Raw genomic sequence first — 17463 nt, 5'->3', positions numbered from 1 at the left:
ATAAAAGGGGGATAAAGCGTCCGGCATTAGAAGTGAAGACCACAGATCATTTAGATATGACCTTGACAACTGGGGTCCTTTGTCATGGCAGGCGTTAGCACGATAAAGAACCCTAAATACTACGACCGTCAGCGGCATGCATAGGTAAAATTTTGTGGCACTTCACTTAGGAGTAGCGTCTCTATTTGAGCGAAATAGTTTCGAATGGAATGTAAAAAAAACCAAGCAAACATTGGATTCAAACGACCAACAATCGTAATAGCAATCGTTCGTTTTGTCCCCTAACAAATCAAATGACTAGATACACACTACACAGCTTTATTATTTCAGTGCTACAACTTATCAAATGAAATACCAGTACAATCGTAAGATTGGTTTGTAGTAGCAGATTATAAGAGAAAGAAGAAAAAACTGATATAGTCATGTTTCGTAACAATACTAATTAGGAAATATTTTGTTCTGAAAACATGATGGACATGTTATTTTATCCATATCAAACGTCCTGTCTAGTGAGAACATGTTCAAGCCCTGTAGGCCGGATAGAAGAACCATAGGTTCAGAACTATCTGGGCCACCATGAACACCCAGAACAGCATAAAGTCTATGGCGGACGACACATTGTGCCAAGTGAGTTTTACTACGCCTGCACCGACAGTATCTGACGTCACTGAACGGTCACCTACCACCGCGAGGTTCTTCCTAGTTTTACTTCGTCTCATCACGCGAGTTGTCTTCTTATATTTTGCAGGTGCTTGTTTTGCCTGAACCGGAAGTGCATCTCCTTGATGTTCTTCCGTGGAACTCTCTATTTTACTTCCAGCGCAAACTTGAGACCTGCACATAAGGATGTTCACAAATTTCACTATCTTTTTATACAATACTGGAATATCCTTCTCGTCATCGCGATGGTACAGTCGTAACTGTAATGTTGTACAGAATATGATGAGAGAGCCCAGAAAGAACTGGATGATGATGTAATGAAACATATCAGAGACATTGTCAGAGTCTTCAGGGATGTTGTCAGAGACAAAACTGATAAAAACACTGTACGACAGAAGCAGAGCCACGGCATACGACAACTTCTCTCCGGCGTCAGCTGGAATAACGAACACGAGGACCTCCAAATACCCCAGAAACACCACCGGGAGAATGATGTTTATAACGAAGAAGAGTGGTTTTCTCTTCATGCTGACAATACACATTAAATCAGACCCTTCATACACGAGTTCGTAGCTGACTTGCAGGTTCGTCCATTTAGGATTCCCATTGTCGTGTTCTATGTACGTGCATGCAGACATGTTGGAGTATTTGAGGTTAGGTCCAAGCGTAGACATTGACAGAGTAAAGGAGAACGATTGCTTGTCAAATGGAAAGTTAGTTGTATCAATGGAACAGAAGAGGAATAGATTCAAAGAAGCTTGACGAAATATTCTTCCATCTCTATTGAGTATCATCTCTAGTTCCTCGCTATCTCCTTCCAGAGTTTGATCCATCTTCGAATCTTTCATTGGAATCCTTATCAGCGTGCTTGGGCGCCAAATCCAGTCACCCTGTATCTGCAGCTGGTCGAGGTTTCCATAGTCCGAGGAGTTCCAATGCAGCGTTTCGTCCTTCCATTCTGTGACGACATCCGCGCGGATTTTGACTTTGTTTTCCACCTCTATGAATTCGATGTCGCTGGCGGAGACAGCCAGGGTGATGTTGACCTCCAGAGTTTGGCTCTGGTCTAAAAGAGGAGTGATGTGTCTGTCGTATTCACTACGGTTCTTCAGAGTCTGTAAAAGATTCTCGGCATCCTGTAGTGTTGCGCAAGAAATGACAGGTAAAATCCAACAAATGATTAGCCAATTAACCATTGTGATAGACTTTGTTTCCAAAAACTAGAACTAGGATGTTTCCAGAAACTAGAACTAGGATATTTCCTAACACGCTAAAATCGACTACCGCTGCGGCAGAGAATAGTGAATATAGGTACAGCCCAAATTGCTTACGAGACACAAGACACAGACCTTATGAAATCAGTGAAATCATATAAATGTAATGTACACGTAAATTATTGAAAGGGCCATCAAGTCTGCTGGAGGGAGGCAATAACACGGGGTGAAGGGAGACGCGGGTGTCGAATGACCCACCTGGGATTGTTCGGGTCGATTGATCAACGGTAGATCTGCAGAGCCCATGTGTAATGAACGTGTGTTAATCGAAGGCAGCAAGGTAGTGAAATACAAATTTAAAGAAGAGCGTCAAAGGGTGGATAAGTTCATTGTAGATTTTCCAACGCTTCATGGATATTTTAAAGGGTGTATGTGAAGTATAAATAACAGCTTTTAATGATATGAGTAACGAACTTTATGCACTGAGATAGCCCCCTCAATAACAAAAATCATATCATTAAACTCTTACTCATCATGATATGTATTACTTTATTTCAAATACATATATATCAGTATTTTGCATTGATATTTTGAATATATAATTCATTAGAGTAGGGAGCGACTTGCTATTGATGAAGTTTCATATTATGATTGAAAGAGCAAAAACCCCAGGTCTTTGTTACACACTTCAAGGGAAAAATACATTTTTAGCATTGGTTCCAAATACTATATTTTCCCATATGAAGGTCATATCGCAGTTTGTCTACGGTCAATATGATGATTTAGACATGCAAGTACTCGGCATTTCATTTTTGAAATTTGTTTTTGAAGTATTAGTTTATTTTTTTTTTAATTTTCTTAAATACTTACAATTGGTTTAAAATATGGTCATCTAGCCCTGGTCAGAGATTTTTTTATCACATACATGAATAATGCACTAGATTTTATCGAAGGAAGCCGTGTTTCACAGGAGCGTGATATTTCCTTACACTGAATTCCCTGCGGAGTATTACAACACGTACAGACAGTATGTACTATGATACATACAAAGGTCATAAATCTGAATGTCACTTCCTGTTACATTGTACAAGGTCCTCAAATTTTAAAACAGACTGGTTGTTCATACCTAATGTATCCTAAACCAATGTAATACAATTTTCCTTTAATACAATAGCTCAAGTTTTTACTACAGTTTCTCATTCATATAATTCATACCATTTCTAACTATGCAATTTTCACTGCATATTACTTGAGACCAAAATTCGAACATTCTAAAAAAAAAAAATCGAATCATTCTCACAGGTAACCTCCGAGTTTCGAAATACACCAAAGCAGAGTTATTTTTTGCACACCCAAAACAGAATTCATATGATCTAATAGATGTGCCTGTTTTACATTGATGGTATTATGCTTACCCTAAACTTCATGACCATCATTCAAAATACTTGCTACTTGTAAATAGGAATAAGAATGTGATACAAGTAATTTTGTGTGTAAACACATATTTTAATGATAACATGATTTTTCTTCCTTAGCATGCTCATTGTCTGTGCATACAATTGTAATTACTATAAAAGTTAAGTAAAACACCACGATATCCACTTCAATCATTACCATTCACATTCCATTTTCTGTAAGTTTAATTTACCTCCATATCTGAAAATAACTTTTATCTCTTATCTACAGTAATACCAAGATCCAAGTTCGTTACATATTCATATAGTGTACCTGGCAATTATTCTTAGTAAAAATGTCCATATCACCTGAATTGAATTTTCGTAAATGTACAGGCACAGTATTCTACTTCAAAATCGTTCACGTATAAAGAAAAAAGTATAGGATATAGCACTTTTCCTTGTAAAAGACCTACATTCTTCTAAAAAGAATTCTAATAACTGTAGATTTAGCACTGTATTTTACACCATGTACCACACGAATGACACGCAATCATTTACCTCTAGTGACATACGTGCAGAGTTTTCCCACAATTTAACTTGTTCAAAGGCTTTCTTAAAATCAAGAACACGACAATACAATCATAGACGAAGTCATGTTAATAAAGAACGGCTTCTACTGTTTGCTTCTGAGGCTGAAATAAAAATTGTAATTATATCATCTTTGTTAGACCACAGTAAAAGTCTTCGATTCAAAATTGATGTGGATAGCTTAATAAACTAGCTAATACTTCTATGATAAATTTGATCTGACATATTGCCTTTCAAGATTATGAACTGGAGACTATGTATGGGCGGCGAAAAGGGTGGAAAAAAAAAAGTCAAGGCAAAACGAACAATTTATTTCCAAAAACATACTAAAATACAAAACAAACCAGCTTAAAAAAGGCAAAACAGAATTTTGAAACTTAATAAAATACTTTAACAACATATCACCTTTATGCAGTATGAAATCTGACGTCACAAAACGGTGAGTTTTCAATTATTTTTTCCAAAATCTGTAGAACGTGTGAGGAGGAGGAGGGTAAGTAAGTCAACAGAATTTAGGATATCTGGTATGTTCTCCATAAGTTCATCATCACAGGTTAGAAGCGTGATATGTTTAACGGCACAAATAATACCATGTTAAAATGGCGATGATGATATGATGCGGACTTAAGATTTTGAAAGTAATTTTATTGAAAAACTAGCATATTGTGCAGGTATTTTGAAAATTCAAGGAAATTATTCATGACTATGACGTTACACTTAAAATATTACGACTGGCTGTAAAACATCTGTATTTATATGTAGAGCTGAAGGCCACAGGAAGAGTTTTCTTCTCATGTAAAGGCTTTTGAATAAATTATGTCTTTTAAGAATACAAAAACAAGTCAGTTATTGAATGAGCACAATTTGTGCCCATGGAAATTCCGACAGACTGTTGGAAGACCTGATTTCCAAAAACTACTAACATATTGTCAATGAAATGAATTGATTTTTTTGAAACTCAGATATTCCTTTAAAAAAGGTAATACACCCAGAATAACCATACCTATGACATACAATCATAGTATTTTGAATAGCAGCAATATTTTTGAGTTTTCTCGGTGATAAGACACATACTTGTGCTCGCGTGAGATGACACAATCATCAATCTGATTAAAACCAGATCCTAGCGTAGCGATCTCAGGATCTGGTTTTAATCAGATTGCACAATCATAAACAGGATAATTAAATAGCCGCTTGTGTAGGAAACGCGACAAAGTGTAAACGATAGTTTTGTGTACAGAATTTACCATGTGCTACAGAAAAAAGACTCAAAATGAAACATTTGGTTGATAACTTTTGTTTGTAATATTGTTCAGAGTTGTTTTTCCCTCTAAAATACAATTGTTTTCACATAACATAGCTATTGAAAATTGGAAGGCGTAAAAATAAATCGGACTTCGAAGACGAATTTCATTTATATTTGTCCGATAAAACAGAACATAGGACTCTGTAACTGTAAAATATATTAGTATTTCAAAAGAACATTGCTATCAAGAGTAAATAGATGTTGTCAGTGGAATTGATTTTTTGTATTTTCATCTACCATTTAATTTGTCCATAAATGACTTGTACTCTATCAAGTAAAAAATGAAATGAAGCCCCTCACATTGCATGTACCGGTACTACGTGTACTGATGGATCTCTCTATACTGTGTACTGATACTGAATGTCCACATAAACACACATACTATTGGATTAACCGTCCGTTTACTTTTATTATCTCCTCTGTAAAGTTCGCATACGATGTACACATATATATTGTATTTTTCGGAGGAAAAACATCATTGACACGTCTTTTAATGAGCACCAATCTAATTAAAACACGTAGTGTTTCGTGTTTAATTGGCTAATTTGTTAAAATCTGGAAAATTGCACTGAAAATGTATTGAAAGGGTGTCTGTTCCTTGTTGGCTATGTAAATTTCAGACGAAGACGTTTTAATGAGACTTGTCACATTATTCAGGGGAAGTAACCTTTTCATGCCTTGTATGACACGCCATGTAGAAATGGAGAAAAATTAAGAATTGGAAAAGATTTTTTTTAGTAGTTGGCGTTGTGTTAATGATATGAAGGAACTCTCTATCGAATTCTGTGCAGAGTGACCTTATTCTTTGGTTATGCTTACCGATATTTACAACATGCTATTGTTGAACGCGATTTTTAAATTCCGATCTTACTCAGAAAATTGACACAAAGTTGAATAACTTTGTTTATTTGTTAAGACCTAGCGACCGTCAATTCTGATTAAAGTAACCTTTTTTGTGTTTAACAATCTGACTTGATCAAGACGTAATTTGACCCTACTGACAGCTGACAATGGATGAGCGCCGAACTGGACCGGCTGATACAGTTGTAGAATTAAAAGCCACTGTAAATATTTCCTATATTCAATATCTGTTATCAAACACGTTGAAAGCTGATATATAATCGATATATCGCCTGTCTGTTAAGCCCTAGCGGTTGTTAATATACATAGCAAGCAGATTAAAGGAGTCTCGTTTAAACCGTGGACCTTTCTTAAGCCTTCAATACGAACGAACCTGTTCAAGCTGTGGGACACTTAATTATGTAGCGGACAACAATTAACATTGGACATAAACTTGGTTTACGGAACTTTGGAGAAAATTCAAGCACCTGATTTAGTTTTCAAGTTCACTGGGGATAACTAAGAAAATTAAAAATGTCTTCTGGTGTCGGAAGTTATATGCTGGCAACACGCAGAAGGTGAGAGAAAATGTCCCAATCATACAGTTAAAACATTTCAAATACGTATTCCGGGTCTTTTTGTTGATTTGAAATTCTTACATGAGGTTCACCCGATCAGGACTATCGTTATTTTGTACTTTCAGTCGTGGTCCGTGTGTAGTCCAACTGTGAATACTCTCCAAGTCCCCATTCATTCGAATTCGAAAATTTCTCCAGTTCCCTTATAAAATGTTTCCAGTCTTAATTGGACGATATGTATTTAGCAATGGAAATTTTGTCTAACTGAATAGGTTAAGAGTATTAAAACGGTAGAAAGCAAACAGAAAAATCTTGGTGTTTGTGTTAAATAAACCGCTCTGTCAATATCGGTCTCTTTCTTAGATAAAGACGTACTTTATCGTTTGATAAAACGATGGAGGGGGACTTCTGTTTTTCTTTAAAATCTTAGAATATCAAGAAAGGGGGTGATTTCTTCGTCTCTTTGTTTTTGTTTTATTTGTGGTGGGTTTGTCAATACGTTGTCAGGTATATTGCAATGACTTGAAAATTTGTTACATTGACAAAAACACTCTTTATAATTAAATGACACCAAGTATTTGAATTCGTCAAAACCAGAGATCGATTCGTTTAAATTTTAATGAACACAATGATAAAAAAGATGAATGTAGTTAGAACTGATGAATTTAACGGAACACAAGGTGGATTTAATTTTGAATTTGAAAGTCTTCGTGTACACAATCACTTTATGCAAACCATTTATCATGTTTTGTATGTATCAATGCAACATAAACTGGAATATAAGATCCTTTTAAAAGTGGTTCAATTCAAAGGGCACCAGGTCTGCTGTGAAAATTGGCAAATTGCTTTCCAGCCTTAAGATCTTTTGGAAGGACTTGAAATCCATGGTTGTTCAATTGAAGTGGGACAAAAATCAATGTAAGCCCCCCTATCTTTAAGCTGACGAGATATTCTCCACACAAAAAAGACCGACTTGGTAGTTTTCCTGAAATAAATCAATTCCTGTTTACCTATATACGAGCCAGATTACTTGTTTAGATCGATAGTCCATCATTAATCTCATGATTACGAAAGGAATATCTTTGATCTCTTCTGGATCTTGAATTTTCTACAGGGTTCTATAAATAGAAAGAATATTTCTGATACCGTACATATGATATATATATATATATATATATATATATATATATATATATATATATATATATAATACGATAATCTGGTTGTTCGTGTCGTTGGTCATTTTAGTGCTTTGTGTGTGTGTGTGTATATATATATATATATATATATATATATATATATATATATATACATGTGTACTTCTATACATACATATATCATGTTAAAACACTAGCTGATACGGTAGTAGTGAAACAGATATTCAAGAGGGACAAATATTTTAAAAAATCTGCATACATAACTAAAATGCGATGCCTCGGTATATATATCTGAATGGTTTGTTTATCAGTTTATAGCCACCGTGCAGGGTGTCCTCAGATCAGCCCGTACACGTTTAATTTCACCTGCATGGAAATTAAATGATGTACTTTGATTTAAATCGTGTGCATCCAACTCCAACGTTGATTTTCACAGTGGCAGGGTGTTTATCCCCATCTCATCAGATTTAAAACACCGATACAGAACATTAATTATGAAATAGTCATATGAGCACTTCACTAACACGCACTTCGATACACAAATGATACATGATTCACTTTTCCATGTTCATGGACAAGGAGGTGTAACATACACGCCTTGCTATATCACCGTCTGTAAAAGCCGTCAGCAAAAAATTTGACAATATGGCAATGGTGTACAATTCTACAAACAAAATCGATTCAAGAACAGAATTGGCGGGGCTGCTTCAAAATACGTTATAGAGGAGTTGGTTACACAAAGTACCATGCTTAAAAAATGACAAAGTTCAACCACACGTAAATTTTTCGAAAAATGTTTGATCAGATTAAAAAAGACACATGCACATCTTCAATGTGTCCCTAACAACTGTACAAAGTTTGAAGGATGTCAAGTTAGGGGTGTAATAAAAGTTCATTACACAAAATAGGTACCATCTATTCAAGACATGCTTAAAAATTTACAAAGTTCAACTACATGTAAATTTCTCGAAATATGTCCGATCACTTTCAAAAAGACACATGCACTTCTTCAATGTGTCCATAGCAACTGTACAAAGTTTGAAGGATGTCAAGTTTGTGGTGTGAGAGGAGTTGATAACACAAAGTAGGTGCAACCCGGCCAAAAATGAAAAGTGTTCTATATAATATAACATAATGACGTAGTGTTCTATATAACATAATGACGTAGTGTTCTATATAACATAACATAATGACGTAGTGTTCTATATAACATAATATATTGACGTAGTGTTCTATATAACATAATATATTGACATAGTGTTCTATATAACATAATATATTGACGTAGTGTTATATATAACATAATATATTGACGTAGTGTTCTATATAACATAACATACTGACGTAGTGTTCTATATAACATAACATACTGACGTAGTGTTCTATATAACATAACATATTGACATAGTGTTCTATATAACATAACATATTGACGTAGTGTTCTATATATAACATAATATATTGACGTAGTGTTCTATATAACATAACATATTGACGTAGTGTTCTATATAACATAACATATTGACGTAGTGTTCTATATAACATAACATATTGACGTAGTGTTCTATATAACATAGCATATTGACGTAGTGTTCTATATAGTATAATATAATGATGTAGTGTTCTATATAATATATTGACGTAGTGTTCTATATAACATAACATATTGACGTAGTGTTCTATCTAACATAACATAATGACATAGTGTTCTATCTAACATAACATAATGACGTAGTGTTCTATCTAACATAACATATTGACGTAGTGTTCTATATAACATAGCATATTGACGTAGTGTTCTATATAACATAACATACTGACGTAGTGTTCTAACTAACATAACATATTGACGTAGTGTTCTATATAACATAACATATTGACGTAGTGTTCTATATAACGTAACATACTGACGTAGTGTTCTATATAACATAATATATTGACGTAGTGTTCTATATAACATAACATACTGACGTAGTGTTCTATATAACATAACATACTGACGTAGTGTTCTATATAACATAACATACTGACGTAACGTTTTATATAACATACCACATACTAGTAAGTAAGTTTAGCAATTCTGGGGATTGAAGTTCAAGAAATTACAAATCAAAAACTTTTGAATATATACGAAAGCATTCGGTTGATGACAAATTAATTACCCTTGCATGTATGATTGATACGGATAGAATTTAGAATTTTCTGGTCAGCCTATAAAATCCCGATTTAGAGATGTCATTCACCTATCTGCATTCCGGTACCGACAGGTTCGTTTTGCCAAGTCTGTTGATATGTATTACAAATAAAGTGACCAGAACTCAAACAGACCTGTTTGGTTTTCATTGACTGTCCAGGGCCCCTGACAATGGTCAGGATGCAACCATTTTTTCTCTGTAAGTCAACCCAGTCATATGTCCTTATTTAATCCTCTACATAGTACATCTTACAACAGTACAAATTTTGGGAGCATTACTAGTCATCTCCAGCTATGTAGCTTGGATATGCCATTTTCCTACGTGAAAAGGTATTTGAAACTTTGATAACAATATCATTTCTATTTTTATCTTATATGTATTTGTCAATTACTAGTTATAGATACTTCAAAATCTAATTCTAATAAATTGATAAGAAGGACTCAGTTGTATAGAATGGGCCCAAGCATCACGATTCAGATGAACCTATAGAACTACTGTTTGAAATTCAATTAAACTGCAAGACGCCATTCAAAAACATTTCCAAGGGTATGGGTTAAAGGCGTCTTATTTATTGCAGAGAACAATTGATCATTTAAAAATCAGTGCAAACATTTTTCACGCACTTTTGATCTACCTGTGTTATCGATCTGTCTGTACCTGCGCCGACAGGTGTCAAGGCGAATCGTTATCTCTTGAAATACGTCCGACGTGTGTTGTACATCCTTATTTGTCTTTTCTAATTACCTTAATACAAATTTCACTAAAAAATATAACTCTTTATCTTTTCTTTTGCAATCGTTGATTTCTGTGTTTAAAGTGAACTATGAAAAACCTCAAGATCAAAGCATGTATTGTAAATTCCTTTATAAGTTATTAACATACGACGAAGTCCCAAAGGTGAAACATGATAAGAAATTCTACAGAATCAGACCATGACATATTTATCTATGACAATTGTCTTTATTTATAATTAAATTTTTAATTGAAAAACAAATACCCGGGTTGACTTTTAAGGCTTGTGTTTCGAGATCAATTCCTGGTGCATACAAATTGTGTCGACACAGTTCGTGTCGCTGTGTGTCAATAAGCAGAAAGTTACGGGCATTGTAGAGAGCTAATATAGGACAATAATAAACAGATCGGTAGCTAAGTGGGGAAAGATCACCGCCAATTACCGGTGTATGTGGAAGTATTAGTCCCAGAAACCTGCTAACTGTGGATAGGATATATAGTTTTATTCAAGGAGTGGATCTAGGGTTTAATTTTATTTTTAAATAGAGACTAAAAATTAAATTGCACGAGAAGGATTGACTATTTCGACATGAGTGGACAATTCGGAGGTTTCATGTTCTCATACTACAGTAGAACAAAGCCAAGGTATCTATACTGTGTAATGTCAAATTTAATTAAACCGTCATGTCCTCATATTCATATATGATGGGGGGTTTTAAGTTCAAAAATAAATGGTCTGATCTGGCATAATAAGGTGTATTGGTACAAACCTTTCCGAGTATGTGTTTTATCAGCAATGAAATCTCAATAATTTTCTTTCGCTTTTATTTCAGTTTGTAGATGAAAAGAGGTTCCAACATCATAATTTTTTTTTAAAGGATCTAAAACTCAGAGACAAAAATTGTTAAAAATGTCTAAGAACGGGTCTCCGATAGGCACTGAAAATTACCATCTAAAAAGGTAACAAATTGTTTCTTGCTGAGTGGTGAGGGCAAGTAGGAGCTGTACTTCAAACACACAAATTCAAATAGAGACACGGTTTTCAGTCTGATGTTTTCCGCTTGGTATATCTAGATGTGTTTTTCTGAGAAATGCGAAAATCTATCAAGAGGTGTGATGTAACGTATAGGACATGTGTTGGATTTTATGGTTCATGGTGTTTGGATACTTGATTATATATATATACATGTACTGTATGTTGGTGGCTGGATGCTCAATGGATATGTATACGCAAATATATATATATATATATATATATATGGTGTTTTGCTTTTCTGTTTTTGATTGTTGTTGTTCACAAGTGCATTTTTTATCATGACGTCAAAATTGCTTTTGGGACAGTAAATTATCTAAATATAGGACCTACTGAAAAATTGCTGTCCCTACACCGATTGGTTTCCAAATAATAATTAGCTGTTATTTTCAAACACCGTTTATTCTGGTTTAAAAACCATGAAATATAGCGATTTATTTGTTATTGTCAAACAGGATGATGAAAACATTTTTTGTACAGCCAAACAGTGACGTTACGGAAACGTCACCGTGGTTACCATCGATAGGTACGATCAGAGAGAGTGCAATTCTTTAGATCTTGTAACGGTTTCAATTACATTTCGTGATAGCTGTTAAATACGGTCACGGTGTTATTGAAACAATTAATATAATCGACATTCAAGGCCAAGGGCTAATTTTAGAACTCTCGGAGATTGTGGGAAGACGAGGATCAACAACCATCCAGAAATTGTTCGGTATGCTTTGTGCAGTATGATTTATACGGCGTTTAGTGTCTTTTTGCAGGTTTAGTGTCTTTTTACAGGGAATTCTATTTAACTACACGCCACTCATTCCTTTTTAGAAGGTCCTCTCAGTGGTGACACAAGTATCCAGGCCAGAAAAAAAAAAAAAAAGAAATTTTGAAACACCACTGCCTCGTGTCATTGATTAATTGTAATGTTTTGGAAATGTTCATCTAAAAAAATATTTCACTTTCTCTTTTTTCTTTCCCAAATGGAAAAATCAGCCAGTACCATGACAACTGCATACCTCCAGAAAGGCGCCAACAGACCACGCAGACGACGGAGAAGCAACACAAGGAGGGCGACTATTCTAACTGTGACGCCGTCACGCAGGACAGGATCTGGAAGCAAAGCGTCGGCAAGGAAGGAATGTGTCTTAAAAATTGGTAATAATAATGATAATGAAATAAAAAGAATTTTTTTTATCTACTTAAAGACCATATGCAGTTTTGCAGTGATCGGCTATACCTTTCATTTCTTCGCCCAATTTAAGCAACATATGCCATGTTTTAGAAGATTTATGTTGCTTTATGGTCATTTCGAATATTTGCCATATCTTTTACATCATTACACAGTTTGTATTGTTGGGTAAAATTAAAAGAAGAGAAAATCGATTTTAAAACGTCTACTACATGTCAATTCTTTCTGTTTGTAGGGATGAAAATTGGGGTTTCCTGACAGAATTCGATTCCAAGGTACGCAAAGAACAAAAATGTTACAAGTTCTTTATTTATTTTTTTATTTTGTAAATACATGACAATTAATTCATCAACGACTTGTTCTACTCCTTGCATGTTAATCAGAGTCTCTATTACAGGGAAACAAAGCTGGATTTTATTTGGTAATTTACTAAATAACTTTCTCATGTGTTACATGGAGGTGTTTGATATAATTTATGTGTATTGTGGTGGATGTATATAACAGGAGCGGATCTAGAAAATTCTCAAAGGGATACGACCTTAATTACAATTTTTCAGTCCATAAAGTGGGGACGTAGTGAAAGGAAGAAAATAAGCTTTTCTGATGAGAAATATTCCATCTAAAGGAAATGTTACCCCCGTAACCCTTTCTAGATCCGCCACTGTTAAGTCAGATGATTGTGGAAATAAGAACTAAATCAGTTGCCTATTAAAGGGAACACAAATTAATCAAAGTCTAGTTAACAATAATGTTAAACGGATTTCTGTATCATAAAACAATTGGAGTTCATCGCCCAGTTCTAACGTCTCTAGAGATTAATTCTGGTCATTTTGAATGAGTTTACATACTTATCTGCATGGCTGGTTCTACAAAAGTTGGACGATATAGTGCTTTGCTTTGGTGTGTTTGGTTATTTGCAATATACATACCGGTAGTCGGTTGACCAGGGCGAGTTCTAATTTAACGTTGATATTAAGCTGGTGAAAGCAATTTCCAAATCACTCCGCTGTAGTTAACTAAACACTGTTAGTAAACAATCAATTGACTTCTTTTCTTATGGTCATATTGCATTAATTAAAATACGTTTGTGACTAGTCAATCTGCTTGAATGAACCGACTTACATTAATAGCAAATATCGGATTAAAATTTGCCGTCCTGTTAACACCAAAACTTTATAGGAAAAGGAACTTACGTGTATTTGATATACATTGCAGTTTGTTGATTGAATTTTTCATTTAAGATACTATTAATTTATTTATCAGGGGAACCCTAAACCTCGAGAAGAACTTCCAGAAAACGTCACGGTCTTCTCTAATGCAGTTCCTAATACTAACTCCGGTAACTATGGAAACAAGGTCACCTCCGAAATTGGGGTCAAAATGCAGAAATTAGAGCATCAGTTCTTTGGCGGACAGCGGAAGCGGAAGTTGGGAAGTGAAATGATCTGTTATTGATGTTGGTTTATTGTTAGACTAATATATACTGCTGAATATTTGGCTAAATATTGTGAATCTGTGATAATTTAAGATATTTTTTTTTTTATCATAAATATTAACTTTTCATAGCTTGTTATGCACAGGCTGCAATATACGAGTTTATTATATATATAGAAACTAAGTACCTCTTATTTGGTAGTTTTACTTTATATCTCAGTGTCTGCTGTCTCCCAGTTGTCATGGAAATTACATTTTGATAGCATGCAAGTTTTGTAGATTTACACTAGATATCATATATATACTTCTGAATCTACTTAAATGATTGTGTGAATGATTGATCAAAGTTTTTGTAAGAATAGTGAATTTGTTGGGTGTCTTATTTTAAAAATTGAATTCAGAATTAGTTTCACATATTTAGCACTTCATTGTTAGGTGTGTAGCTCATGGAAACCATTATTTACTCATAAATATCCGAGTGTCTTGAAAATTATATATCACCATATCTGCTATTAATTTGTTTCAAGCTTACATATGCAAGGAGGAATACTACATCAGAGAAATTTTATATGGATAAAAAAAAAAATGGAGGATATGTACAATAGTTTGAAATTTAAGACTTATAAATTTACTTTATTTAGTCAAGATATGCAGTTTTAGTAGAAAGTAATCTTTTTTGTTTAAACCAATGCACTTACAGACTGAGCTACTCAGCTAGGCAATTTAAATCAAAAGGAAAAGATAAATATTGCTGTCATTTATATTTTCATTCATGTTTTAAAAAGGAAGTCAGCCATTATGACAATGTAGTATACCTCCTTAACCCTGTAATTTGTACAGAGTTGGGCTGCTTTGCAGTTCCCGACATATAACTCTAGATCACTGCCTTTTCTCACTAAATCTGCCATTATCCTGCAGACAGTTGTGCCAATATTACACCCCTTCTCATTATGACGATGCATCAATTGACTATCAGAACCTCTAAAAGTTCTGCCATGTCTGATTTGATTGTATGGTGACAAGAATGTTTTTTTTTATTGAACATATTTTTTTAATTGTATATGATATATACAAAAGGATCAGAAGCAAGTTTGTACATGTTTTTTTTTTTTATCTCTGGTACAGGAATTTATGTATGATTGATGTGTAAAAATTTATATAAATATCAATAATAAATCAATTGTATACATACATGTGTGTTTGTCTTAGTATTGCTTATAGTTACAATGTGTAGATCTATTTAATGTTAGTTTTTAAAAAAAAAGAAAAAAAAAAAGAATTTGTATAGGGAAACTGCTGAGGTGGGGCACCCCCTCCCCCTCCCTGTAATTTGTAACGTATATATATCGTCATGATTATAAAAACAAGAGGCCCATGGACCACATTGCTCACATGAGTTACTTTGGCACTGCTATTGTTCAGCTATTGTGAGTTTTAAATATTTTTTTGTAATCTTTTTAAAATTTGGACCCCATAATGTGGCCCCCAACAAGCAATCTGAGAGTAGATCTATTACATAGCAATACAAAGTCCCCTACCGGAAGCAAAAATTAATGGACCGCAACAATATTCGAAGTTCATTATGAGACCAAGATTATGGTAAAAGTGAAGATTGGGAAACTAGGACAGGAATGGTTGGAAATCAACTACTATTCAGGTACAAAGACTAGACCAAGAAAACTTCAAATCGATCTGTAACTTGTTATGGCAAAGCAATCATTATGATGTACTGAATATCTGTAAACACAACAAAAAAGAAGTTAGGAAAACTGATAATTCACGATAACCCAAGGGCCATAATTGAGTTAAAAATCAATGGACCGAGACGAAATTCGAACTTGATCTGTAACTTGTTATGGCAAAGCAATGTACTAAATATCAAATGAATATCTGCAAGCTCATAAAAAAAGTCCGGAAAACTGATTTGCAGGACTGACGGCCGACAGACAGACGGACGGAGCGCAAACCTAAAGTCCACTTCGACTTCGTCGGTAGGGGACTAAAAAAGCATAGTAGGAAATTTAAGGTCTTTCCACAAAGAATCTATATAGAAAATATGAACGCCCTACCGTAAACAGTTCATAGGATATTGCTTTTGTTAATTTTTCTTCAAAGTATGTGAAGGTTACAAGGTCAAACACTTTTCAAAAGAAAGGTTCTTGTCACAAGGAAAGCATACATGAACAAGATATTATTATAATCTGCCAGTTATAAAGTCTGTCAAACGAAGTATTGGCTGTATAAAAAAAGATTTTATCTCAGTACTACTGCCCCCCCTCCCCCTTCCACATTAATAACACTCTTGCGCAAAATCCATGCTAACGAGAGACAATACAATTAAGTGTAGAACATGTCTGTCAATCGTTTACGAATAATGTGTTTATTTATATTTTTAGTTTTATAAGAGGTCAAGGTCACTGGAGTCCCTTGATCTTGATATCAGTTTGTAGGTCACAACATCCTTTAATCCCACCTGAAGATTCCATGTCATGCGGTCTTGGTTCTAAAGTAATGGGGTTTTTTAATATGTTTTACGGCGTGACCGTGTTTGAGGGCGAAGCAAAAAAGTTTTGGCATTAGTATCTATATCTAAAATAGGACAAAAATAACCCGAAGTTAGCACGAGGACAGAGCTGTATCAAAGCATCCCAATTTTGGACATTTGATCCACCTATATATTGAACGCGGGAAATATAACGCAATCGATGTAAACAGTACATTGTGACGTCATATTCAGCGTCGTTATTTAGCAAATTTACAAACAGCGTTTGAACCACAACAAAAAACATGGCGTTAATCGTGGAGTGATTTTATATGATTAAGAAAATCAGATTTACAGGTTTTTACGGATTTTATGTAACATCTCAGAACGACGTGAACTAGGGTAGACGAGATTCAAAATGGAGGAATACATGTCCACGCGCTAATATTCGAATCGACGCCATTGGTACCAAACTTTTCAAGTTCCATAGGTATGGTTTAATTTTTCATTATTTTCCTTTATTTTCCTTTTAAACATGTATATACGTGTTACCTATAGGGAGAGCTCCGCTCTCACGGCCCTTCGGGCCGTGAGAGGGCTTCGCCCTCTAATACCGAACGAAGCTCAGACAGGCCGAAGGCCCGTCCGCGAAGCAAGGCTCTAA

The 17463-nt window shown here is 34.6% G+C and overlaps 2 protein-coding genes across 7 annotated transcripts; one reads left to right on the top strand and one right to left on the bottom strand.

Annotated features, from left to right (window-relative positions):
* Positions 1 to 466: 466 nt before the first annotated feature.
* Positions 467 to 3153, bottom strand: LOC125647483 (neuronal acetylcholine receptor subunit beta-3-like). The gene has a single exon (XM_048874153.2). The coding sequence runs from the start codon at positions 1854 to 1856 to the stop codon at positions 522 to 524; it is 1335 nt and encodes a 444-aa protein (XP_048730110.2). The 5' UTR covers positions 1857 to 3153; the 3' UTR covers positions 467 to 521.
* A 3094-nt stretch (positions 3154 to 6247) lies between these two features.
* LOC125647584 (uncharacterized protein C2orf50-like) lies at positions 6248 to 15508 on the top strand. Of its 6 annotated transcripts, none has more exons than XM_048874311.2 (6): positions 6307 to 6583; positions 11501 to 11627; positions 12688 to 12849; positions 13119 to 13158; positions 13281 to 13304; positions 14147 to 15508. In XM_048874311.2, the coding sequence occupies exons 2-6, from the start codon at positions 11578 to 11580 to the stop codon at positions 14336 to 14338; spliced, it is 468 nt and encodes a 155-aa protein (XP_048730268.1). In that variant the 5' UTR covers positions 6307 to 6583; positions 11501 to 11577; the 3' UTR covers positions 14339 to 15508. The 6 variants fall into 6 exon arrangements, with proteins under 6 accessions (XP_048730271.1, XP_048730273.1, XP_048730268.1 ...); XM_048874312.2 differs by lacking the exon at positions 6307 to 6583 and adding an exon at positions 10937 to 11312; XM_048874314.2 differs by lacking the exon at positions 11501 to 11627 and having other exon boundaries at positions 6248 to 6583.
* Positions 15509 to 17463: the final 1955 nt, after the last annotated feature.

This window comes from Ostrea edulis, chromosome 6 (genome assembly GCF_947568905.1).
Source record: "Ostrea edulis chromosome 6, xbOstEdul1.1, whole genome shotgun sequence".
Lineage (NCBI taxonomy): Eukaryota > Metazoa > Mollusca > Bivalvia > Ostreida > Ostreidae > Ostrea > Ostrea edulis.
The sequence above is the reverse complement of the archived record's forward strand: the minus strand, read 5'-3'. Positions and strand labels throughout refer to the sequence as shown.